Genomic DNA, 26,890 nt, shown 5'->3' with positions numbered 1-26,890 from the left:
TGTGTGTATTTATGTCAGAACTAGTTTAGCCTAGGCTAAACTGATTTATCCTATAGTGCTTAGGATAAATTGGATGGGTCTAGGCTATACTAGTTAATCTTATAGGAAGAACTAGTTTAGCCTAGGCAAAACTTTTCTTAACTAAACTAATCCTTTTACAATTTTATGCCTTTTAACGATAATATAAATTGTAAACTCTATTGAAAAAATTGTAAACCAAAACATATTCACACATAGTGCACGTGATCATGAATTATTTATTTTGACATGGTGTGCTTTGGTGGCACTGGAGTATCACTGCTTAACCTAACCTACCCAAACCTAATCTCATTTATAACACATTATAATGAGAGAATTTTTTACTTTCACTTTGTAAAATTTCTGTCAAAAACTCTTTATTCCAAAGTGTGCGTATTTATGTCATAACAAACTAGTTTGGCCTAGACTAAACTGGTTTATCCTATCGTGCTTAGGATAAATTAGTTTGGATTAGGCTATACTAGTTAATCATATCGCGTATAGCCTAGGCAAAACTAGTTTGTCCAGAAATCGAGTTTTGCCGGTAACATATATATATATATTACCAAAACAACTCTTTTTAATCCAAGAACTATTTTGAACAGAATTTTTTATATGTTTTAATTTTGTTTTTCACTATATTTATATTCAAATCATTTCTTTTGTTAAAGAAAATAGTAAGTACTACTTTTGAACTCAAATCCTTTTTCAATTCTATGCCTTTTAACTGATTTTCACGTTAATTTAGATTGTAAAATCTATTTATCGAAGAAAAATAGTAAACCAAAGCCGAGCATGTAACAGAACCGCACTCCGCGCTTAAGAAATAATTTTCGGTTTTACACAGCAGATTAATAATATGAATTACGAGGGCCGTTTTTTTTAACCTCCGATCGCTCCTTGCAGACGCTACGAGAACAGAAAAAAGCGGACATACGCTGTAGGCTACTGCGAAGCTCTCGCACTACACACTCCGCCATTGTTGACATTCAGGTGTCAGTCGGCGTTGTGCTACAGCCACGTAAATATGTCCGCCATCATTAATGTTCCCACCAAGTGTGAATTGCGAAATGTGATTAGTTTTCTATAGGCTGAAGGCCAAAGTGCTGCAGAAATCCTTCGGAGAATATGTCGTCTGTATGGGGAAAAGATTAGCCATTACAGCGGAATTTCTAGAAGTTCCAAGGTCTGTTTTGTACTTTATTGTTACTCTGAACGGTTAGGCTACATTTGTGGCAACTTTCTTTGAAGAGGGTATTGAAAAGCTTGTCCACAGATATGACAAAAGTCTCAATCTCTTCGTCGATTATGTCGAAAAGTAACCGTAAGTGTGCCAATCTTTTGGTAATAAAATTATTGGTTGATATGAACTTTTATTTATATACTATCGGAAGTTGAAGAAAAAATGTGAAGTATGGTATAGATATAAAGTGAACGGTCAAAATATGGATCACGTTCACTTAAAAATCAGGTATTCCTACAATCTTCACTACCGATGTAATAAATTATTAGTCCTTTTCCTAAAATCATATTTTCTCTATAAAATCAGGCATGTTTAATCCCAAACATAAAATGTACTGTTAATTGAACTCTCTTGATTTATAATAAATATGGAAATTATCTTAGTCAACCTAATAATAAAAATAAAAAAATCTTTTTTAAAAGAAGCTTCTATTCAAATGAAATTTTAGAGGACACACAATGTGGCTTTACAAATGGCAGAAGCTCAAATAACTTGATATTTAGAATTAGACAATTAAGTGAAAAATTATAAATAATGTTAAGGAAATTCATTTGTTTTATAGTTTTGGAAATGATATTTTATCAATTAAGAAGAGAACATAATGATATACAAGTAGAAGTCAATCAAAATGAACTTACTAAATTTGATTACAAACATACATATACAAATAGGTGATACTTAATAAAAGCTTGTAAAATAGTTTTTAATTAAATGTATAAAACAATCCCAAGTGTTTAATGTTTTGATGGAATTAGAACAGCAAAAAACTGCACCAAGAAATTTTTTGGATGAGTACAAAGAGTTAGAAAGCAACGAAGACACAATACATCTATGTTTCAAAGCATTCAGTGAAATATAAGAAAGCTTACTGAGAAACTTTTCGCTCCCAATGTAACGGAAAAGTGTGGAGAAAAATTTTATGGATAAATTTATAGAAAAAAAAGCTTATGCGCTTATAGCCCAGTCATTTAAGGTTTTACTTGGGAAAAAATTCCTAGTGAGTTGAATGTTTGTATACACCTAAACAAGTTATAAAGGTCAAAAGGCCATGAAAATCAGTTATTTTCAAATATATCGCGATTTATTGCTCGGAGGTCAACAGCGGTTATTATAAAAATTGTTCCTAGTAAAATTATCTACGAAAAATGTCTCTGGCAATTTTCTGTAAAATGAACCGTCTTTGGAATAGAGCATTGAGAAAGCGATTATATCATGACGATGCATTCGTTTCCTCACCACTTACGAAGTAGAATGCAAGGCAAGTTATATAATTTTTTTTATTCACAGTCGACCTCTTCAGTTTCTCTATCAGTAATAGTTGCTGACAAAACGTCGAGTGGACTAATTTCTATATCTACATCATTTGTTGACCCTGCGTTAAAGCATGACTGGCCACGGCAATGTCCACAAACTTTTAAACATCTCAATCCAATTTTTTGGCATCCACATTTGCCGCCACAACCTTTCGTACAAAAACAAAAGATGGTGTTCAGTAGATCATCGAGTGCTGGTGGTAATACAGTCGTTATTGGCTGTAGTATATTATATTTCAACTCCCACTGTTCTGGATCAATTTCTCTTCCTAGCCAAGTTTGTATTTGATAATATACTCAATAAATATTTTTCTTTAATTTTTTTTATAGATCTTTTGATATATTAACGCATCTAAATATTCTTCATTTTAGGTCTCTTCTGTTTTAAAATTAGTTTTTTTTTGATAATTTTTAAAAGAAAAATAAATTTTGACGTTTCGACTTTTCTTTAAGTCTTTATCAAAATATGATATTGACACTGACAATTTGCTTATTTATAGATCACCTTCGAATGAATATCAAAATAAGGATAAAATAAAAATAGAACTTAGTTCTAATAAGAAAAATTAATTTTTCCTTGTTCCTTTATCTCAAATATATAGCGGTAATCAATTAAATTTATTAGAATTTACAAAATAGAGCTATAAATTTTACTTAAATTAATTAGATCACTTATTTTTATCACTTATAGCTTTTTCGTTCTTATGAATGTGAACCAATTCTAAAAATTCCTTTTTTCGTGTATTAGATTCCGTTTCAAGAATTTTTGAATCTTTATAATTGAATTTATACTTTTTTGACATTTCATGATTCGTTAATGTAGTTCTATTTTTTTTATCGTAATGATGATCTCTTAGTCTATTTTCTAAATACTGAGATGTTTGCCCTATGTAGACAGCGTCACAATTAGTACAAGGCACTTGATATATAATATTACTTCTTTTGTATTTTGGTGTTTTAGATTTTAATTTAGTGAAATATTTGGATAATGTTATACCCGGTTTTTCTTGGCGTCGTTTAAAAGCCGCAATACTCAATTTGTTACAACAATTACTATAAACATTTACGAAATTCACAGTATGTATTTAAAAATTCAAAGTTACCATCACCTCTAGCGACACTAGTGTTTTTTAATGTTTGTAGACCACGCCAACTTCTACAACATCAGATTGAGAAAGTATATGAGGATGGGGATATTAAAAAGCAATACATTTAAGCCTTGGTGTACAGTACACAATCTAGTCGCTTTCTCAGCGCTTTTCCCGAAAACGATAGATTTTACAACAAAATGCATGAATGAAATTTTTTGTAGATAATTTTACTAGGAACAATTTTTATAATAACCGCTGTTGACCTCCGATCATTCAGCTCACTAGGAATTTTTTCCGAAGATTGGGGTTTAAAATGCCTTGCTACTTAAGTGCTGAAAAACAACTGGATTCCATCGAACACATAGTTAGCTTAGCAAGAAGCACACATTTCTCTGATGATACTATTTCTCCAATAATTGATCATGGACAGTTGTTTGTTAAATTGCTAATTATAGAGCGCACGAAAGGATGTAGGCAAAAGATTTCATTTGGACTGCTTCACAGAATGTAACACCTGTCGTTTGGTGGAAGAAGATTATTGGACGGAGTAATCAGCTATCAAAAGTGACAGTAAAAATTCATTCTGTACCTGCTACTTCAGCTTCTACTGAGCAAACTTTTTTTCAAATTTTCTGCAGTTCATACAAAGAAAAGAAAGAAAATTAGCATAGATCGCCGAAGCTACTGTCACTCGATTCCCTATTAAATTGAAGTAATTGAAAGCCATCAACATTTTGAGATGATAACATCGGAAGCAGAGATACCTAGACCGTCAGCCAGATCCAGAAACTTCTTCGGAGAATAAAGAAATTCCTTATCAGGACCCTGATTCTGACGAGGAAGACGTGACAGATGACTATAAAGTTTAGTATTTCAGGAACTGAGTTATAGTTTTGTTGTCTTGTTTCAAACGATATATTTTTTAATTTGTTACCAAAGAAAATATGTTTCTTAAAATAAAAAATGGTTATTTTAAATTAATTTTTGTCTTGATTGCCTCTTGCCTATGAATATGAATAAATAATAAGCTAAAATTTACAAAAATTACAAAGACTGGCTTGCTTATGTGCAACTGGAGCCATGAAATCTTACTACACAGCTGCACTAGATGTGATTCTAAATCTCCCTCCTCTCCACATAGTACTGGAAAGAGTGGCAGAGAAAACATCACTAGAAGTTTCAGGGACGGAATCATCAAAGAAAACCGGTTCCTAAATAATGACCCTGGAACATGCCTCAGGGCGTTGTATCGATAAAGTGTAGCTTAAAGAAAAACTTCACCTCAATAATAGTAACTGTAAAAGCAAGTGGGATCAAAACACCATATATGAAATGAGCAGAAATTCCATTAAATGGTGGTATACGGATAGATCAAAGACAGCAGACGGAACTGGAATAGAAGTGTACGGGCCAGAACCAAATACTCTGAAAATCTGGACAGCGCACCAAGCATTTTTCAAGCAGAAATTTATGCAATTGAAAAATTTGTTCAGTTAAGTCTAGAGAGGAACTATCGCAAACAGGAGATCATCATCCTGTCCGATAGTCAAGCAATCATTAGAGCTTTAAGCTCCAATATCATAAAATCCAAACTCGTTTGAGATTGCCTAGAAAAATTAAACGATCTAGGCAAAAAAAAAATAAAATTACCCTACAATGGATTCCAGGGACACATCGGAGCGAAAGAAAATGAAATAGCTGATAAGCTCGCTAAAACTTCGACAGACAAGTCCTTCATGGGACCCTACCCCTTCTGTGGTATCAGCTACAGAACAATGGAAAAAATACTAGAAAAGAAGGTAGATAAGAGCAAACCAATTATTGGAACAACCTACAAAAGCCGAGACAGGCAAAGACTCTTCTGGGAAACTATAACCAGAGTCTGCTGTATGTATGTATCAACCTAAGTAACAATCTACGAATACTAACAAGGGTTCTATCGGGGCACTGTCGCCTCAACAAACACTTGAGGACGCTAGACGTATCAGATAATGGGGCTGCAGATTTTGTTGCGCAGAGGACGAAATCTCTACATCCACATTCTCTCGAAGTGTGAGTGGGAGAGCTGGAAATAGAAGCCATCTCACAATCTAGACTTTTTAGAAGGAGTGGGATTAACAGATCAGCTGTAGACACTGGATTCTCCAGTATGGTAGCAAGAAAGGAGGACACAATAGATCTTTTGGGTCGCAATGTATACACCAAATCCATACATACATACAAACATATAGGATAAGGTAGGTGGTCAAACAAAATTATTCTAATCATTCCTTATATATGAGCTTCTTAACCATCATCATTTGTCAGATTTTTTGGAGATAATAAGTTATTCTATCCACCCGGCGATCCGGCGCAATAATAAAATAAACAAGACTCTAAAAAAACGTCCATTGTCCAAACGTGCCATAGCAACTACATTTTTAGTATTTGCCACTTTATTTTTCCGTCTGTCCATCAACAATACACCTTGAACGAGATCATCATTTTTTACTTGCTTTTTGTACTCATTAAAACAGTTGTTTAAAATACGCCCAGATACAGTTTTTCTATAAGGCACATTAAGAGTGCGTCAATTTATTTTTTCTTGTCGAAATTGATAGGAACATTTGCAAGTCTGAAAATAAATTGGAGCGTTAATACATGTTCAAATTTTTATTATGGTTAAATTTATTATTTACTCATTTATTTACCTCATTATTTCACTCATGGCTCAAATGTATTTATAATTAACATAAATGTATTCAAAAATCGTATTTTCAATACAATATTTTTTTGGTTTTCGTTTTACGTTATAATGACTCTTCTCGTTTTATTAATATATTTGAACGGTTGTATTTTTCTCTACTACACCCTGGAATATGGTGTAGAAAAGTCGTTTTTTGACACTTTTTTACGTTTTCTATATTTATAAGTACAATAAGTATTAAATATAAAATGCTTTGGTTTTCCCACCTGTGGGTGTTACACACCGGGCTATAAACTTTTTATTCCACTAACGTATGCTGCTTTTCTTGCTGATCCGAAACCCCTAAATATCCAATCCTAAAAAAATCCAGTTGAACAACTTATCTAGTTTTATGAAACAAAAAATCTTATTTTTAGGCATACTACTGGCTCTATAAATTCCACATAAAATCTGTATTGTAATGAAGGATCTTATTACTTGAGACAAATTTTAGATTACTTGGTTTTACCTCAATATTTCAACAAATGCAAATGCAAATATCAAGTGAATAGGATTCAATGTTTAAAAAAAATGATATGATTTATAAACAACCTTTTAAAATATATTTTGAAAACGTAAATTACAGTGTTGGCGTTATCACATAAAATAAATCAATGTGCCCTTTTTGTTCAGGAATTTATTACAAGTATTTCTTTTCGAATCAAATCTAAAACAAAATATGAAAATTATTAATTTTTATATTCAATTTAATTAAAGATTCAGATAATGAAGTAGTAACTTACTCTAAACTCTCTGATATGCAATATTCTCTTTATGTCTTCTTTCCATATCAAGCTGTTTAATCCAAGTATAACAAGCACTTCCTGATAATACTATAAAATTCGAGGTCCACCACAATAGGGACTTTGTTTCGTGGTACCAATAAGTAGCAAGTACTGTTTGGGCGCACGCCTTTGCAGTACCAGATATATTATGAGTTAATGCTGATGTATACTGTAAATAATAATTCTCCTTGAAAAATAACTCAATACCTAAGATAAGAACCAGCATAATATGTATTATATAGGTTATCGATTATATATTTGTTTCATAGCTATCCCGCCACCTTTGTATGAGTCAATTAAAATTTACAATTAATTGGCTCAACAGGCATGTGGGGGTTGAGGCCAGTGTTTTGGACTCGAGAAAAGACGATTCTAATACGCGGCTTTTTGTCAAGACGTTTCAATAAAGACACGTGGTGTTACATTTACAGATTCGTTTTATTTTAATAAAATAGCTCCGATCATGGTATAATAATACATGGTGTCAGGTGTAAAAACTTGATAAAAAAGCTTGAGTAAATTTCGGACATTCGTACTTAGACATTAGTAAGCTGGACTTTGCTGCGATATAAGTAGAAGTCAACAGCAATGGAATCATACTACAAACCTCCAGATCCTTTATCCATTGAAGGAAGCCTAGCTGATAACTGGCAAAAATTTGAACAAAAATTCCGAAATTTTCTGACTGCTACAAGTTTAAGCAATGAAAATGATGAAAAAAGGTTGCAATTCTATTGAACTTAGTTGGTGATGATGGTCTTGATTTATTTAACTCTTTTGATCCGTTACCGGAGGCCCAGAAAACTCTTGATAATGTCTTGACAAAATTTTGACTTAATGTGAGTAAACAAGCTATTACGTGGACCCTTCGCCTCTTATACCACCCACTGTGTCTCACTCACTAAAACTCAAACGCAAGTTCACTAGTACAAATGCGTTGCCCACCCTGATGTTTAAAATTTAATTTTTGGGCCACTTTCTATCATAATGTCTTGCTTCAAAACTTTCATACATTTACATGTTGGTCCGTCATGTTTACATGGTTTCTCAAAATTTTATAAATTGGGAAAATAAACCAGATACCTAAAATAACGCGGACACTAGATTCTTAACCTTGCTTAAAAACATTAATTGATGACCTACCTCAATTACTTGTATTTTGTCGTTATGTAACATTTCTATGTCTCTTTCTGCTACCTGATTAGCATTACTGACTACAACTCATTGTATATATAATAAATATATTCCACTAAATCCATTAGAAAATACATTGTAAACAACACTGAAGTGAAAAACATACATGTGTGGATAGAAATCTTTTTGAACCTACATCTGATTTCTGATTGTAAAAACTAGAGCAGATAAAGTCTGGTCTGAACCAAATTGTAAGTGTAAATAAAATGCCATTTGAAATATATTTATGGATAATAATTCATCTGAACTAACAGCGACATTTTAACATAGATTTTAAAGGGGATAAAGATCCATTTGAATGATTGGCAGTAGTGGATTAAATTTTGGATCATATTCCTTTTGAATTTTTGCTCCTCAAAGATTATTGACTATGTCTGTAACGGTTGCTAGTGGGCAGAGTTTTTCTAAGCTTAAGTTGATAAAAACCTATCTATGATCGACAATACCACAATAATTTAAATTGACAAACTTGGCAACTTTTTCAATCAAAGATGACATTGTTGTAAACATCGACTTTTAAACTTAATAAAAGAGTGCACTGATAGAAAGGCTAGAAAAGTAAATTTTCTATTATTTTTTCAATAAACGGTTATTTAAATATTTCATGATATTCTTTGCCTTTTTTCATATAGATTCGAATGGCAGTTAAGAGGTGCTGTAGAAATTTCGTCCAAGGCACTTCAGGTGCTAAAACTAGTGAAGTTCGTTTTGTATTTGACGCACTTAGGACTATGCATGTGGGCTTAGTCTTAGAGTGTAGTGAAGTTCATATTCTCTTGTTAAACAAGGTTGTCAGTTTTCTAGAATAAATGTTTTACTAGTGCCTTGGTATATGATTTTGCATACAGATTACTAAAAAAACGACATTGATCAAAACAATAGTGAAGAGGTATACTCAAGATTTTCCAATATATTAAAATAGAAAAATTATTTGTGCCATTACATAATTTCTCTAAAATATTATTAAGAGGAATTTATCACATTGGCCTGGGAATAAAATAGATTTTAAGAAATAAGGAAACATAAAATTTCATAAATAAACCTCAGTTTAATTTTGATCTCATAAAATCCCAACTCTTTGATATCCTTTCATCTAGAGTACATGTTTCTTCATAGAATTACTATATCTCAACTTTAACTTCAAAATTAATTGCAAAAGCAAACATGACTCAAAGCAATTCCTAGCACATACATTCTAGCTACAATCTGGTGGAGTAGGAATCCAGTAATTAAATTTATTATAAATATTTTATAATGAGATTCCAATGTTTTATAAAAAAAAATCCAATACTCACTTTGCAATGTAAAGACGGATAATTGTGTCATATCACTTACTTTTATCTGCAATGTTGTAAAATATCCAATAGTAAATCCACAAACCCCTCCAACTATCACTATGGACCAGAAAAATAATTCTGAGAATTTTGGGTAATTGTATAATTCCCCAAGCTCATTATTTAAAATCATAACAAAAAATAAAAGAATACTGGCATAAACGTTATTAGCATAGGATAATGCCCAAATCTCACCATTTAATTTGGGTAAGACTTTTTTTGTAAATATTGAAAATAGTGATAATGATAGGGATCCCAGAATGCCAAATATAAATCCAGGTATTGATAAACTTCCTGAAAAGGACATAATAACAATTTTAGAAACAAATATATAAGTACAAGTTAAGTACCTGCTAAATTTTCTTGGTCAACTCCCAACCAAAAACCACCTATAATAACAGCACAACAAGCTATACATTTTCTTGAAGTTGTTTCTCCCAGTATTAAAAATGTAAATACTACATTAAATATTGTTGTGAGTGATCTTCCAATATAGTAGTAGGCTACTGATGCATATTTTAAGCATAAATTGTTTGTAGAGATCATTGTAGTGAACAGAATAGAAAGAGGTAATACCTAAAAGAACAAAGTTTTTATTATGCAGTTTTTAGATGAATTGCTCACTGTTTTCAAAGTGTGTTTGTCCCATAAATCTACATCTGGAAATCTAAATGTGTTTGGGTATGTTGTACTAAGAATCTTCTTCATATAACATATTGCTGCTGTAATTAATGTTTGAGTAAAATTTATAAACATTGGGGCATCCAAGTCAATGTGACTGAATAATGTTTTATTGACAAAAACTGTAGTAATAGAAACAATCCTGAAAAAATTTCGAAGTATTGTAATAGATCCACAAAATCCTCATCTTAATAATTTTAAATTCATCATAAAATTTTATCCAGAATCTATGATTTTTGAAAATATAATTATCAAGCGATAATAAATGAGCAATTATATGTAACATAAATACAAATTGCTGAAATACTAACCAGTATCCACTAACCACAAAAAATATTGTGACATATTTGGAAAATAAAGATTTTTCGACTGACATTGTTAAGCAAATTATAATATTACATATTCTTTATTTAATGTGAATATAGACTTTTCACTTTATTTACAACATTTTAAGGTTATGAAATTAATATAAGTATACGTCAACAAGGTTATTAATTGACTTTAAAAGGAACCAATCAAAAGTTGACAACGTAAACATATTTAAAATAAAAATTACTAAGTTATATCTGTGGTTCAAGTGAAATACGCCTGTTGTCAAACAGCTGATAACGTACTGTTGACCAAAATTAACTATAGAGTACACTTTGGATTTGACATATTTCATAAATTCATTATTTGCAGAATTTACTGCATATATTAAAAAATCAATTTTTAATTCCGTGATATGGTCTAGTGAGTAGATAAAGTTTAATATTTATGGTTAATTTAATTAACTATGGCAAATAAAATTAGAAACGAATTTGTAGCCTATAGTGAACCTGCAATTAGAAATAATTTGTCGATTGTTGAGTACTGTCGAACATCAGTAGCAGCATTATCTGGTTGTACAGCAGGTAGGTGATGAGATTTTTGTATACCTTTCCATATAGTAACTCTTTCTTATTTTTCAGGCGTTCTTGGATTGACTGGACTTTTTGGTGCACTATTTTTCATAATTGCAGTTACAACCTTTTGGTTTATGCTGTTGTTCAAAGCTGGTATCGACTCTTGGAAAAAATATTTTATATCAAGGAAATCACTACTTTTGAACGGAATTTTTGGACATTTTTTTACCTATATTCTGTGCTGGACATTTATTTATGGAATGGTACACGTCTATTAAATACACATTTGTTACATTTCATTTAAAAACTAATTAGAATAGAATTACGTATTAGTATTTAAATTTTTATAAAGAATGGGGGATGAAAGAAATTTTCGTTCAGCTTATTATGAAAAAGTAGGATTTAGAAGTGTAGAAGAAAAGAAATCTTTGGAAATTCTGCTAAAGGAAAAGCCACTGGATTGTGAAAAGTTGAAACAGTTCTGCCTGAGGTACTGTGTCCCAACGTGCTACAGAAATTTAGTATGGAAATTGCTTTTAGGTATAATTCCGGTACATATGGACTCCCATAATTTTGTTATAGAACAGAGGAAACAAGAGTATCAAGAATTGTATAGAGCACTAACAGTAATGAGAATAATTGATTCAAATACACCCAAACCTCAAGTAATTTCAGCCATGTGTTCTTTGAGATCTGGAAATTTTGCAATAGATTCAAATATAGTTACAACAAGACCATTTGACTGTATCGTTTATGCTTTTATGGAGTACTCTGATGATGACGCTGATATTTTTTGGATGTTTAAAAATTTTTGGGAAAGTGTTCAAAAATTTCACCCAGAATTGGACAAATTGGTAGAAAAAACATTCTTTATATTGGAAAAAGAAGATCCTGCGTATTATAGGATCATAAAAAAGAATGATTTATTCAAGAATTTGCCTGTGGATATGTGGATAGATTGCTGTTTTGCTGGAGTTTTAAAAGATATGTTTGTGGAAAAGTGAGTATTTTTACCAATACATATTTCACATTGACACTTAAATCTTCCATAATGGTATATTATTCACGAATGTATAATGAAGGTGAAGCACTAGTGAGTAAATAACTCATATGCGAGTAGAATATTATACTCTATACTGTTAAATATTTTTATCGAAGATTTTTTTGAAAATTCTGTCAATTTATTAAAAACACTATTATTCTATTCTAACTAATATTTCATACAGTTTATTATTGTTCAATTTAACAGTACATATTTATGGAACTTCATAATATCCCTATAATAATCAACACAAAAATCCATACATTAGTTTCACAAATATTGGGTATATAATATTAAAAGAGGATGGTATTTATGTATAGTTATTAATAATCACTTTTGCCAATTCATAATTCATATGCCATATTTTATACTTACTTGACTTTTCAGACATTAAATTTAATGAGGCAACTTTAGCAGCTCCTCTAATTTCTGGTGGTGTTGAAGAAAAGTCACTTCCATTTTCTTATAAATTATTAATAATTTAACATGAGATATTAAAACACTAAGAAATCTGAACAAACAATAATGTTGTCAGGTTTGAGTCAAATTTATTTTGTTTCAAAATATACTTTAATTTATAAATTGTTTCAAAAACCATAGTACATTAAGAGACACATATATTACAAACACTTTCAATATCATTGATAGCTTCAATGTTAATACTTCGTGAATTCAAACTATAGGTTTTGGGATCAAATTTGGTCTAGGGATATATTTTATGTGTACAGAATTAAATTGAAAATGTTTAGTAGTGTTTTACATGATAAAATTATAAAAACCGATTTTTTTGTAACAAAACAATATATCTAATATAATGTAGAATATATTTTAATAGAACCATTTTTCAGAATCTGGGACAAATTTCTTGGAGGATCCTACCTAATATTTGTGTTTGCATCAGTAATGCTTTTAATGACATTGAGAGGAAGAATTACAAATTGTACAAGCCTTGCAGCTACACATGAATTTGTAAAATGTGTAAGTAAAAAAATTGATAACTATTACAAGAAATGTTTGATCTAAACATTTATAGTTTATAGATTTTTATTCCAAAATGCGATCGTTTCGATGGATTAAACTGACTCAAACAACCTTTGAAGAGATTTATCTAGTGATTCTGCGCTCCCTGAAGTATAAAGATCATCCAACTTTTCATTATCTGTATGTGAAGGAATCTTGTGATATCAAAAAATCTATCCCGTGGCATAGTGGTTGCAAAAATTGAAGTATTTATAATGGTTCTTTTTGACCAATATGAACTCAATTTCGATTTTTTTACTTGAGACATATGAACACATATTGTAATATATCCTTTTATTTCATCCACAGTTATTGGAAACCACTTTAGGTTTCGATTATTATTCACTTCCTTCGCAATCATTTGATTGGCATATCTATTCGTTTCTTCAAGTATAATTTTCTAAAAAATTTCAGTTAGAACTTGGCCTATTACTTTCAATGATTTAGGATTATCACCTAATCTGCGCAGGTACAAAACATTGATTCCAGCTATTTTTTGAAATTGTTTTATATCAGCAAGATTTTCTTTTTTCGTCCCAAATCCATTATTCTTGCAATTGTTCTATAGAAGATTCACTATTGCTCGATAAAAGTCTAAATATCTAAAGATCTTTCTTTTGTTGAATAAGAGATCCTATCAAGATGTGATATTCGAATAATTTCACAACAAATATTTATATCTATACAAGCCACATCAATTAACCCTAGTATTATTGTTTTATTGCAGTTAAATCCATTCTCTTTTTTACACTAAATTTGAAATTTGCATAATTCATTTCACAGGAAAATTACCCATTTTTATAAAAATATTTGAAAATTACCTAATTTTACATGACTGTGACTATCTAACCTCTAGCTGTAGCTAGCTTATATCTATCAATTTGTGTATAAGTTTTGTTTTTTTTGCTTCATTATATGGAATTGAAATTTTATGTGCTCTAAATTTATTGTATTTTTATCTAGAATGTCAATTTATGAAGAATATTTAGTACAAAAGGTTTGTTTTTCAGCTTCCGGATGAAACTGCTGGTATTATCACAAACAAGGCTATTGAATTATGGCAAAACTATGGTAGTCCTCTTACGCTACACGATAAACTTAAACCGTAGTTAACAGATTTCAACTATTTTCTACTACAACTTCAACCAAGTATGGGCAAATTTCACATTTACTATTTTCATGAAATGAAAAACATTTCACTTGGAGCGTCTTCAAGAACTCCTGTGAAGTATTATGATATCTGATTTCACTTGTAAAAACCACTGTAACAAAAGTTTTAATCATCCGTCAACTTTGTAGTTGATACAAAATAGAAAAAAATTATTTTGTCTGTTTTTTTTCTTAGCTTATGATTTTTATTTTCAAAATACAAATATTCAGGTCGCTAAAATGAAGGTACAAATATATAGGTTTCATCTTTTATAGTGATAATTTTTTGAAAAAAATAAAATGGTTTTCATAGTATAGGCGTTTTCAATGAAGGATGACTCTATTATTGATAAGGCCTCTCCATAAACTAAATGTTGGCGGTACTTTTATGTGCATATCATAAAGAAGATTTTCTATACTATATGCCTTTCGAATAATTTGATAAGAAACTTATAAAAAATAAATTTTTGTTTACTTCCACAATTTCACAGAAGGTATTGAACAACTATCATTTTACCCTCTACTTACATGTGAGTTTGGAATGTTTCAAGGGGTGAAGGATTCAACTCCTATCAGTTCGATTGGACTTTTCTGTACTACATCAACATGATAGAAATGGATATTACTTTTAGGAAAGGGTTTAATTGATGAAGTATGTTAAAACGGGGGATATTGGTGATGAGTGGGAACTAATGGATAAAAATGCACATGTATCGTAATGAAATAATGTTTGACCTGTACAATAAAAAGATGAAATTTTTTTAATGACAAAGGTGTTATTATTATAACTCTTAAACTACTTGTTTAAGGAAAATCTGTAGAATGCATTCCCAAAAGGTAATATATTGCAGTATTTTGTCGTAGTCTTTGAAATGAAAAAACTGTTGCCATGAATGCCTACTCTGGTACATGAAAAAAAAATGGAAATTTATTAATATTAAATGTGTTAGTAATGTAAAAAATTATTAAATAATGTGTCCTTCAACTAATGATTGCATAAAGTTATAAAATGTTTCAAATATCTAAGTGAAAAGAAATTTTTCAGTTTTGTGACATCATTTTCTGCAATGGATTTTAAAATAACCTATATATGTATCTACATTAAAAATGAAACAAAGCCAAACTGTAACCATTTTATTTATGTAAATATACAAAAGCAATTCTAAAAACAAAAAATGTTGATGCATTATCACTTCATCACTCTAAAAATGAACAATTAGTATGAGACAGTAATTACACAGTCTATTTCCAAAATTGGAAGTTATTAATAAAACATGTCATGAGATGAGACTGACTAAACAATCAACAGATTTTAGGTATCAATTTATAAATTTTCACACTTAATATCACCCTCTTAATTAAATAATAGAAGAGATCGTGAATTTCATTTGCAAGAGGGGCACTTTAAATGAATTTTTGTTGCCCTCTTGGTCAATCTTCTATGCGAGAATTGAAGAGAAGTGTCACATCATTGTTATGAGTGTTTAATCTGATTCCCCGACTTCTAATTATTTATAGTGCAGATACTGCAGATGAGAAGAATCTCTACCAGCGACAAGATCCGTTTAAAAATATGAACTTATTACTATTATTATTGTACAAAAAAAATAAAAGTGACATCTTTATCTAAAAATCTTTTATACTTTGAGGTAATTTAATACTTATACTTAAGGGGATGGCATTACTTGGAGACGTTCAAACGCGGCTTTTTCTAAGGCTTCTCTGTGATCAGGATGAGCAATGTTGATAAGAGCGTGTGCTCTTTGTCTTAAAGATTTTCCGAAAAGATATGCGATACCATATTCGGTTACGACGTAATGGGCATGAGCTCTTGTTGTTACAACGCCGGCACCTAGAAAAAAATGAAAAAATCATATTCAATTTTATGAATTTATGATAATAACAACCGAAATTTGAGCAAAAAAGTGCTGTATAGAGGTAGAATTGAAACTTCACAAATATAAAGTTCATGTATTTTCAAATTCCAACCACTATTGCAGGGAAAATTAAGGAAAAATGTATAAACAAAATCTGTAAAACAATGAAAGTGTCCATTTTTATAGAGCATATTTCCTCCTCCGGTGTCAATTACAGCTTGACAGCTTTTATGCATACCTTGAATCTTATTTCTGATTTCAATGAGTCTATGAGATATCTTATAGATTGACAGTCATTACATCCCAAAGAGGCTCTATTGGATTGAGGTCAGGACTGTTAGCTAGTCGCTTGGATTTCAATAAAGAAATTTTGAATTGTTCTTACTATTTTTTATCCTATAAAGGCTGGCTTTTGTTCCGGAAGATGCGACTTCTAATATAAATAAGTAAAGTCTAAATAGATCTGAGATTACATTTAACCACTTGTAGTCTTCCTTGTCCAAATAATCTCTTACATACTGTATTTGTACTCTTTAATGTGTTTGGCATTGAAAGAGATTGAAAGAATTTGCAAGACAGATGCTTATCATATCGCAAAAATCAGTTCTTATTAGCATCAATTAAACAACCACGGCCTTATCTTGTTTGTTTTTTCCTTACTTTTGGAATCGTCGTAATGTTCTAGAAATTGATTATTGTTGAAATCTCAGTATCACTTACACTTGTGAGAAACCTTCTCCAATCAGAGCAATAGCAACAACACAATTTTCAGTTGGAAAATTATAATTTTGGGTAATGTTGAGGTTCATGTTACAGAGCTAAGTCCAGTACTTAAAAAAATAATTTGAATGGAAGTTTCCTGAACTTATTTATAAAGATCATAAATAATTTTAGCATCCAAATTGGCATTTGTATATGTTGAACAAACTTGTTCAATGTTTAACAAGATGAACAAGTAGTTTACAAAAATCAGAAGACACCACCTTACCTGGTTTAAGAATTGGAACTATTTTACTCTGTCCCTTATTTGTAGAAGAAGGTAAAGCGATTATTGGTTTTCCTTTTCCGTCCAATCCTTCCGCAGCACCTCTGATAAAATCAACTTGACCACCAAAACCAGAATACATCCTCGTACCAATAGAATCTGAAGAAATTTGACCTGTCAAATCGACTTCAATACATGAGTTTATAGCAGTCATTTTAGGTTGTCTCGCAATTATACCTGAAAAATAAAATTTTTTAAATGTTATAATTATAATCTAATATTTAGATTTGATATTATTATACTAACCAGTATTGTTTACATAATCTACAACTAACATCTCAATAAATGGATTGTTATCTACAAAATCATAAAGTTCTTGTGTTCCTATTAAGAATGATCCAACAATCCTTCCTCTATGGATACTCTTCTTACTGTTTGTAACACAGCCTCTATTGACTAGATCTATCACTCCACCAGCGAACATTTCTGAATGAATGCCGAGATCTTTGTGGTTAGTTAATAAGGCTAGGACTGCATCTGGAATACTGCCGATTCCTGTAAATAAATCCCACAAATAAATGTTGAAAAATCGCTACCTTCAGAGTTTAGGGTTTAGCTCACCCATTTGAAGCGTGGCGCCGTCTTCCACCAAATTTTCCGCAATGTTTTTTCCAATTTTTAATTCAACATCAGTAGGAGGCTTGCCACCATGGCACGGTAGAGGGGTATTTACTTTCACAGCATAGTCAATATGACTAATATGAATAATACCATCTCCAAAGGTCCTTGGCATATGTGGATTGATTTGAGCTGAAATTTTTAATAAAATTAATGTCCGTGAAAATTAAAATAATGCCAACAAGAAAAGTAAATTTCTAAAACTCACCAATTATAATTTTTGAATGAGACATTCCAGCTCTAACGCAATCAACACTGGTTCCCAAACTACAGTATCCATGAGAATCTGGAGGGGACACCTAAGTTTAATGATAACATTTGGAAACCATTAAAATTTGAAGTTTGATATATAAATCATTTTATTGCATAAAAAATATTTTACAGTACTCGAAAATATTTTGCAGAACATAGTAAAATTAAATTAAATTAAAAAATTGTAATAAACTTTACTATAACACTCTCTACTTGAAAACTTATCAAATTGAAATGATTATCAATAAAATTTGGAAAAAAAAACTGTTAGACAACGACTTGGAAATACATTCTGAAAAATAAATAAAAAACGAGATTCAAAAAATAAACTTGATAATAATGAAAAAGAAAATAAGTATAAGAAGCATTAACAGAATCATACAGTAAACAATTCCCCCCATTTTAAACATTTTTTGATAAACATTTTGTTTCAAATATCTACAAAGAAAAAAACTATTTGGGAGACCACTTGTTCACACCACATGAAGAAATAATTAAATCATTAATCAAGTTAATAATGTCCTAGGTTTTTTTTACCTTAAAGCAATGAAACACATTTTTTCATTTTTTATATACTTGTGTGTAAAGAAATCGGCCCACTGTAAACTTTTGACTTTAATTTAAAAAAACATATAGTTAAAGTGAAAAGTTTGTAGTGGGCGGATTTCTAAACACGCAAGTGTATATTCTTATTACAATTACACTAACTGCAAAGATCTTAGATGATGCTTCAATTATGGTAAATTTTGGGTTTTGTAATGTAATGTACTTTCCAAGTGAGACTTGTTTCAACCAAATAACTGCTTTGATTGGCCATTACACTTTTTTTGAATCTCATGATTAGTTTCAGTTGAGCGTGACTCTTAAAGCTGTTCACACAAGAGTATGATTTCACAAATAACTTGTAATTTATGAATCATGAGATCATCTGAAAAAGTGTAGGCAGACAGCTTAATTATTTGGAGAAAATGAGTGTCATATCTCATATTAGTGAATAATTATATTAATATGGCCTTATACAACAAAAAACTATTCTTTTGACACAATTATAGAAAATGTGTGGATTAATTAATATCCTTGTGCATAATACAAAAACACTAATGAATATCGTTTGACAAAAAACAAAACGTACCCCCAATAACTCACATAAGTTGAACAATATTCACATTACAACTTACCTGAATTACTGCTATGTCTGGCTTGACAATTTTCTTGGTAAATAGTAATGGAATTTCAGATAAAAATATGGGTATAGCATCTCCCCGACCATCTGCCACTGCTTTTCTCACATTACCACCCATAAAGAAGGAACATGATCTGAAACAAAAGCAAAAAAATATTTTTCATTATTCTATTAAACTTGAACTTATTTATCTTCACTATTTTCATTAAAATGATATAGAAAGAAAATTGCAGTAGGATAAAACGTGACTTGTCTTTTTTCTGAAGGTTTATTTGTAATGAATTTCTTTTCCATGTATCGATTATTGAATTACAACTACTTTCCATTTCTATTGTTTATATTGACATTTTTGTATAACTTAAGGTCATGGAAATTAGATTACAATAGTATTCAGAGCTGTAAACATTTTATAAAGTATATACAACTCTATAATCTACTAATCTGATATTATTTATTATTTGTGCCAAATATCAATTTCAATAATTGCTTTATGCAATATTATTCAAAATATCCTTTGAAAAGTAACCATGACATTTATTTATAAGAAATAAAACTTCACAATTCGGTCTGTATCTGTCAGAATTCCAATGTTCTGAAACTTCAGTTCTTCAATTCAAATAAATATGTTACAAACAGTTGAAATACAAAATTAAACTCGATAACAAAGTTTCCTTTCTTACATTTATGTACCTCTAGTTAATAACAAATATGTTGAGAATCATATTTATATTCTTTACCTAAAGATTCCTTCACATGATGGATCTGTATATGTTGCTGGACCTTCAGTGTGCATGTGACAAACTGTGACATTTTCAAGCTTCTTGTTTTTTCCTACCTCTGTCATAGCTTTCAATAAATCAATTGGAGTAGCTGCTGCTCCCTGAGAGAAAACAGTATCCCCTACAAATATTCAAACATATATCTAATATATTCATAAACTTTGTTAAACACTCAAGAAACTGCTTATTTTGAAATAAACCATTTGATTGCTGGAACACATCTCTTAAAAAACAACTCAAAAAGAGGAATAAACAGGTCTTTGAAAGGCTGGAATAGAGCCAACAAGTAGTGATTTGACTTATACAATTATTTATCATAATTTATGGAAATTGATGAAAAACTACCATAGGTGATGCATACTCCTTGCATTTTGCAACATTAATCTTATATCAAGTGATTTACATCTAATCTACTGGTGTTAACATTTTATCAATGATTTTGGCAATCGCTTTGCTACTAAAAATACCAGAGCTTTCAACCTATACAATCAATTTATTAAATTGGGAAACTATTTATAACCAAGTTTTATTTTAGGATGTATGCTATTCTTATCAAATCAACCACAGAAAACAGTAACAGATGACTTATGGTTTCCATTGCAAGTCTAAACTTAAAAATACCAAAAATATTTTAGAAATAATTAGGTCAGTTTAAATAATTTTTAGAAATTACGAATTTGGAATATATGTCAATTCCTTTTAAAATAAGGGATTCTCAACATATTCAACAACAAATTACGAATATTGATAGAATAGTGAATCTAATTTCAGGAAGGTTAATTTTAATATTAATACCACCAATTAGCATATGTATGGAAAGTTGTTTGGTAAATAGCAAAAATGATGACTCAATTGAAATTAAATTTAAATATCAAATAATTTCTTTGAAATCAAACAGTGTTGAAAACATTTCAATTTCATAATTCAGGCAAAAATATTTGTTTATATTAATGTTATAAATATGTGCTTATTCACATCACTATATGTAAAACTAAAAGTCATCAACTGTAGGAATATGTTTTTTCTGAAAAGGTCTCAGCTCTAAAATTTTTGGTACTAGTTTATACTCTATTATTTTTGGTTCAAATTCTAATAGTGCTGCTGGTGATAGGTGATAATGATTATCCAATTTAGTTGAGGACTTGACATACAGACTTCTGTGATTGGAAAAATATTATCTTTTTTGGTAAAGTAACATCCTGTACCTTGTCGATGACAAGACTTATCACACAAAATAATAGAAAAATGAATAAATGACCTCCAACAATATTTCAGATTACTTTTGAAATATTGTGTATAGCATGTATGTATCTACACGTAATATTTATGTTTGTTATACAATAAGTTTGTGATCATAAATACAACTAAATCTTAAATATCAATCTATGTTACATTGGACTGAAAAATAAAAACTAATTCCTTTGACCTCTGATTTTTATAGCATATTAATTGCTCAACTTTATTTGATATAAAGTATCCAAAGTACATACTTTTAATAAATAACAAAACAGAAAAACGAAATAAATAAGAAATGATAATATTCTTCTTGTAAATCTCAACAAACACAATTTAATTGCTTTACAATGCTACATATTCTCAGTTTATCTCATTGTCATTTTTACTATGGATAAAAATATCTAGAAGTTGCTGTTATGTGCATAAATTATGTTAGTATATTCGCTTTGGATGATCATAAAAATCTTCATGCCAACATAGCTAAAGTATAGGAGTAGAAACTAAAAATTGTCATTCAAAGCAACATAAAAAGCACAAAGCACAAAGTTGAGTAGAAAAAAGGCAAATTAATGAAAATATATTCAAGGAATGTATTGATGAATGAATTATTCTCTGGGATAAAATAATTATTTCAGAAGAAGCCTAATTTACATACGAGAATGTAGACCAGTTCCATGCATAAACAAAATATTGCCTTAAACAATAACTTATTAGAAGTGTCAGTGTTAAGTTTGACGTCAAAAAAGTAAACCAGAGTTACGCAATAAATTAAAAGAAAAAAGATTGTGAAAATCGAAAAATTGGAGTATCGAGCCATCATCAAGTACCTATATTTAAAAGGGTTAAGAGGTAAGCAGATTCACAAAGATATGCTTAATACCCTTGATGATCAATGTCCTTCGATGCGACCGTGAAAAATTGGACTGCAAGTTTCAAAAGAGGTGTATTTTCCATTGAAGATGATGACCGATCGGAAAGGCCACTTTCTGTGTCAGTCCCCGAAAATATCGATGCAGTTTATGAATTGATTTTATGAGACCGTCGAATTAGGCTAAAATGGATATCTGAAGCACTGAATATTTCATACGAACGCGTTTATCATATAGTTAACGTCAATTTGAACATGAAAAAAATTGCTGCAAAATGGATTCCCATATGTTTGAATGTTGACCACAAGGGTATAAGCATCGCGTTCGATCTGTGCTCGATTTGAAAACAATGTATACTTCTTAAACCGAATTGTTATTATGGGTGAGACTTCTACGATCTAGAAACAAAGCAACAATCGATGGAATGGCGACACTCTAGTTCTCCAAGACCTAAGAAGTTTCGTGTCCAAAAATTTGCTGGAAAAGTTCTTGCTTCGGTTTTTTGGGATTGCCATAGAGTAATCATGATTGATTTTTTGGATAAGGGTAGAACAATAACTGGTGATTACTATCCAAAGGTGTTTTGTTTTTGCAAGATAACGCCCCTGCACACAAATCTCATGTTGCCATGCAAAAAATTTAGGGTTTGAATTACTAGACCACCTCCCTTATTCACCAGATTTGACTATCATCTCTTTCCTTAACTGAAAAAAAGTTCAAAAAGTCGTAAATTTTCTTTCAACGAGGGGGTAATGAAAGCTGTGGAGGTCTGGTTTGCAGAGCAAGAAGAAACATTTTTTTTAAAGGTCTCGAGACGTTGCAGGTTCGCTGTAGTACATGTATCCAATTAAGAGGAGAATATGTTGAGTAATAAAATATTTTGACATTGAAATTTTGTTTGGTTCTATAGTAGGTTAAGTATTTTTCAATATATCCTCTACTTTACAGTAAATTTGAATTATACAAATGTTATTCTCAGTAATTTATTGACATAGTAGAGCAAGAGGAATAAACTATAAATAATCAAAACAGAAAAATAACAATCAAGCACATTTATATAAACTAGAATTTGTTATGAAAATAAGTAGGTTGAAAGCATGAAATTTGCTGTTAGCTATCAAAATTATACTGTAAAGGTCAAATAGGATATTATATTGGTTAAAATAATGATTAGCTTCTATACCCATTTCAGTATTAATTCCAAGTAAACTTATCTTTATTTGAGTAATGATAATAAAAAAAACTTAATATTGTTATATAGTAGATATGAAACATTGGCAAGAGTTGAAACATAGTATTTTTTTGCAGCCATATGCTTTAAACGTCGAGATATCAAAAAAGTTCGCCAATTTTTAAAATTCAAATGGTTTCTAGACGTCATAACGTGTTTTATGTAAATTGAATATGTAAATACTTATAAAAAAATCTGAACTGTACAATAATAACCACCTATAATACCAATAAATAAAAAATTCGGTGAATATAATAGAATTAAAGATAATAAATTTTTTAAATTAATAAGATCAGATATCCCAGAAAAATATTTAGAATTTATAATGGCATAGCTTCAGTTACCTATCCAATCTGATGCATCAATAATAGGTCAATTTTGAAATACATAGTTGAAAAAAATTAAAACCTTATATTTTGTATTATATAGTGTGTTGTAATTAATTACAATACTAAAAATAACATGAAAATTTTTGAAATTCCAATGTGTATCAAGCATTCTATTTTAAAATCTATATTTGTTATGCAAACGATAATTTTATAAAAAATCCTGAAAATGTTTGATTAATTAATAATTATCCTTATATCTAGTTTCGAATAATGTTGGTCAAAGTACAATAATATGAATTAAGTCGATCAAGGTCTATACTAATTACACTATGAACATTTATTTACCTGACTTCAAATCTTGAAAAGCATCTTCAGCGGTTGTCCATTTCGGTTCTTTGCCTTTGATCGGTTGAGCAGGTTCATTTGTATAAGTGAAGTAAGTTCGTGGAAATATTTTTACAGTAGATAAAACGCCACTCAGGTGTCCTAGACGATGAGATATTCCTCGAACAGATACTGCCATTGTTTACACCAGTATTTGGTCCAATTATTGTACGTTCAATATTTAAAACAAAATTATGAAAAATATGGGGTTAATCGACAAAACACCAAAAGTCAGACACTTAAACTATCACGACTGAAACTCAACTGAGTGAATGACGACAATTGACATAGATCAAAGATTAGCAATTATAATAAGCTCCTAATAAACATAACAAAAGTGTGATCTGTTGTTCGGAAACTAAACGAAGTAATTGTGTCATGCCATATGACAGGATTCTTCCTAATCTAGTATATCGTCTGTAAATGCAATCGCTGACGAGATGTTTATTTTATCTTTTTTTTGAAATTATCAACTTCGCTTTTATGGTTGTTTATGACTAATTCTTAAGAGCACAGAAAAACTATAAAGTTTATCGCAAGAAACTGAATAACGTAGAAAGTTCCGTAGGATGAATTTTCAATTTGGAATTGAGTTAGGGTCTTATATATGGATATATATAAATGGACACCAAGCCCAACTTCTAAAGAGCGGAGTGTTTCTTTTGTCCGGGTTTTGAGTGTTTCAAACATCCATGGAGCGGGGTTCTTATCTAGAAGGTGGACGTGGGTAGGATCACAAAACACCTATTTTATAGACGATAATTTCATGTTAATATACATTGTTCATCTATGACGCTGTGATTGTTTTTGTGTCCTGTTGATTGTGTACAGTAACATTAGTTTCTAATTTTTTAAAATGACTTTCAATAAATGTTGTGTATAATATTACTAATCTATTAATGTAATGCATTTTTTTTACTAAATGGATGACGGCTATAAACAATACTAAATTAACTTCAAGGGATTTGTTTTGAAGTTCAAGTGATAATATTTATTAAAATTACTTAATATGTTAGAACTTAATTTAGCAAATAATCCAAAGATGCAAAATTATTATTTTATATACAGTGAGTAAGAATTAACTGCAGTAGATGCTTAATGTTACGATTGTTCAAACCCTATTGTAAAATTTAATAAGCTTCTAAACCTCCAGTTACATGTAAATAGATCAATTTTTTATATATGTTTTTTCATCTTATCAAATTTTATTTTTAGAGTTACGTGATCCATATGGTTATTTAAAACATGTTTCATTATTTATACATGTAATATCTTGAATAAATTTCTATTGTTCATTTATATATTTTGTTTAATAATCAACATGTTCCAATCATGTTAAAATTAGATGAGTGTTACCAACTATCTTCAAAAAGGTTAAACAACAACATTACTTGATAAAGTAAACGGAGGCATTTGAAATAGCGACCCCATTTGAAGATAAAATGAAATACTTCTCCATTGCTAAACGGTAACGAATTGCACTTCAAATTGGTCAACATTCCGCCATAATCACTAGATCTGACACCCAGTGATTTTTCCTGTTTGCCAATCTGAGAGTTTTATTAGCAGAAGTGATATTTTCGTAAGACATGGACGTTATGGCATGCATAAGCGCCTATTTCGAAGAGAAAGAAGTTAATGGCCGGGTTAAAAAGGTTGGGACATCGCTGGGCTAAGTGTATATACGTAAAAGGAGACTATGTTGAAAAATAAAAATGTAAAAAATCTTTTTCTCTGCTAAGTCTGTAAGTTTTCAGACAACCCTCCTACTTCTCCATATCAATTCATAAAAAATCATGAATTGTTAAATGCTTTATTTTTCTTTAATCACTATACATAAATAAGTGTAAAGCATATTAGGAAAATTTGTTTTTTGAAAATTGTACAAGTTAATAATAATCATTAAATAAATTTACACCTATGGTAAAAGATGTTGCGGATAAGTAAGTAAATAAATTTTCAATTTTTATACAAAAATAGTATATTAAATAAACAAAATAAATATAAATGGTCAAAATAAACAGAAAAATGGATATTACTTTGTACAAAACAGTTTTATCTTTAATGCAGTTTTTTATATTTTCATTAAAATACACAGAGTATTCGTCAAATAATAACAATATTGACAAAATATATGGGGGCTAATAAGATCATATCTTTTGAAAGTTGGCCCAGGTACAAATTCAAAATCAATAAAGTAACTTGAAAGCTTATAAGAATATTTTTTAATAAGTACAAATCTTCCAGGGCAATTGTCAATTTAGTTTTATAACAGTAGTTTTAGTCAAACCATATTTTTTAAATAATGATAAAAAATTATCAGTGCATTTGTTTTCATTTGAGTTATCTCAAGAAAAACGATAGTATTATGTTATCTACTAAAAACAGCCAAAAAAAGACAATATTGCAAACAGTAAAATTGTGACATTGTGGGGGTAGTGGATTCGTTGATCCATGTTTGCTTAGAGCTCTCGGAGAAAGAGCAGGATTTATCCTCTACTCTTACTATAGGACTCTTGGAATTTTACCAGGTTTCCTGGAGACATTGGTCGCGACACATGATTTGGCTTTAGATACTCATCCCTCGGCATGATTGCCTTGGGTTAAG

At 30.2% G+C, this 26,890-nt stretch overlaps 4 protein-coding genes across 5 annotated transcripts; 2 read left to right on the top strand and 2 right to left on the bottom strand.

Annotated features, from left to right (window-relative positions):
- Window positions 1-6,930: 6,930 nt before the first annotated feature.
- Window positions 6,931-10,994, bottom strand: LOC130444296 (GDP-fucose transporter 1). Of its 2 annotated transcripts, XM_056779371.1 has the most exons (6): window positions 10,696-10,994; window positions 10,328-10,526; window positions 10,054-10,279; window positions 9,705-9,997; window positions 7,134-7,344; window positions 6,931-7,057 (listed from the first exon to the last, which is right to left on the bottom strand). In XM_056779371.1, the coding sequence occupies exons 1-5, from the start codon at window positions 10,758-10,760 to the stop codon at window positions 7,135-7,137; spliced, it is 993 nt and encodes a 330-aa protein (XP_056635349.1). In that variant the 5' UTR covers window positions 10,761-10,994; the 3' UTR covers window positions 6,931-7,057; window position 7,134. The 2 variants fall into 2 exon arrangements, 1 of the variants encoding a protein (XP_056635349.1); XR_008909945.1 differs by lacking the exons at window positions 6,931-7,057; window positions 7,134-7,344 and adding an exon at window positions 7,369-8,258 and having other exon boundaries at window positions 8,319-9,997; window positions 10,696-10,857.
- A 51-nt stretch (window positions 10,995-11,045) lies between these two features.
- On the top strand, window positions 11,046-11,546 carry LOC130444298 (ER membrane protein complex subunit 6). The gene is made up of 2 exons (XM_056779373.1): window positions 11,046-11,277; window positions 11,335-11,546. Exons 1-2 carry the CDS (start codon window positions 11,160-11,162, stop codon window positions 11,544-11,546), a joined length of 330 nt encoding a protein of 109 aa, XP_056635351.1. The 5' UTR covers window positions 11,046-11,159.
- A 75-nt stretch (window positions 11,547-11,621) lies between these two features.
- On the top strand, window positions 11,622-15,454 carry LOC130444297 (TBC1 domain family member 7). Its single transcript, XM_056779372.1, has 3 exons — window positions 11,622-12,268; window positions 13,159-13,288; window positions 14,341-15,454. Exons 1-3 carry the CDS (start codon window positions 11,622-11,624, stop codon window positions 14,437-14,439), a joined length of 876 nt encoding a protein of 291 aa, XP_056635350.1. The 3' UTR covers window positions 14,440-15,454.
- Window positions 15,455-15,599: 145 nt separating this feature from the next.
- Window positions 15,600-25,577, bottom strand: LOC130444295 (4-hydroxybutyrate coenzyme A transferase). Its single transcript, XM_056779370.1, has 8 exons — window positions 24,244-25,577; window positions 20,192-20,354; window positions 19,450-19,588; window positions 18,228-18,318; window positions 17,963-18,151; window positions 17,648-17,896; window positions 17,345-17,578; window positions 15,600-16,331 (listed from the first exon to the last, which is right to left on the bottom strand). Exons 1-8 carry the CDS (start codon window positions 24,419-24,421, stop codon window positions 16,147-16,149), a joined length of 1,428 nt encoding a protein of 475 aa, XP_056635348.1. The 5' UTR covers window positions 24,422-25,577; the 3' UTR covers window positions 15,600-16,146.
- Window positions 25,578-26,890: the final 1,313 nt, after the last annotated feature.

Source organism: Diorhabda sublineata, chromosome 5, assembly GCF_026230105.1.
Source record: "Diorhabda sublineata isolate icDioSubl1.1 chromosome 5, icDioSubl1.1, whole genome shotgun sequence".
In the NCBI taxonomy this organism is placed as follows: Eukaryota; Metazoa; Arthropoda; class Insecta; order Coleoptera; family Chrysomelidae; genus Diorhabda; species Diorhabda sublineata.
The sequence above is the reverse complement of the archived record's forward strand: the minus strand, read 5'-3'. Positions and strand labels throughout refer to the sequence as shown.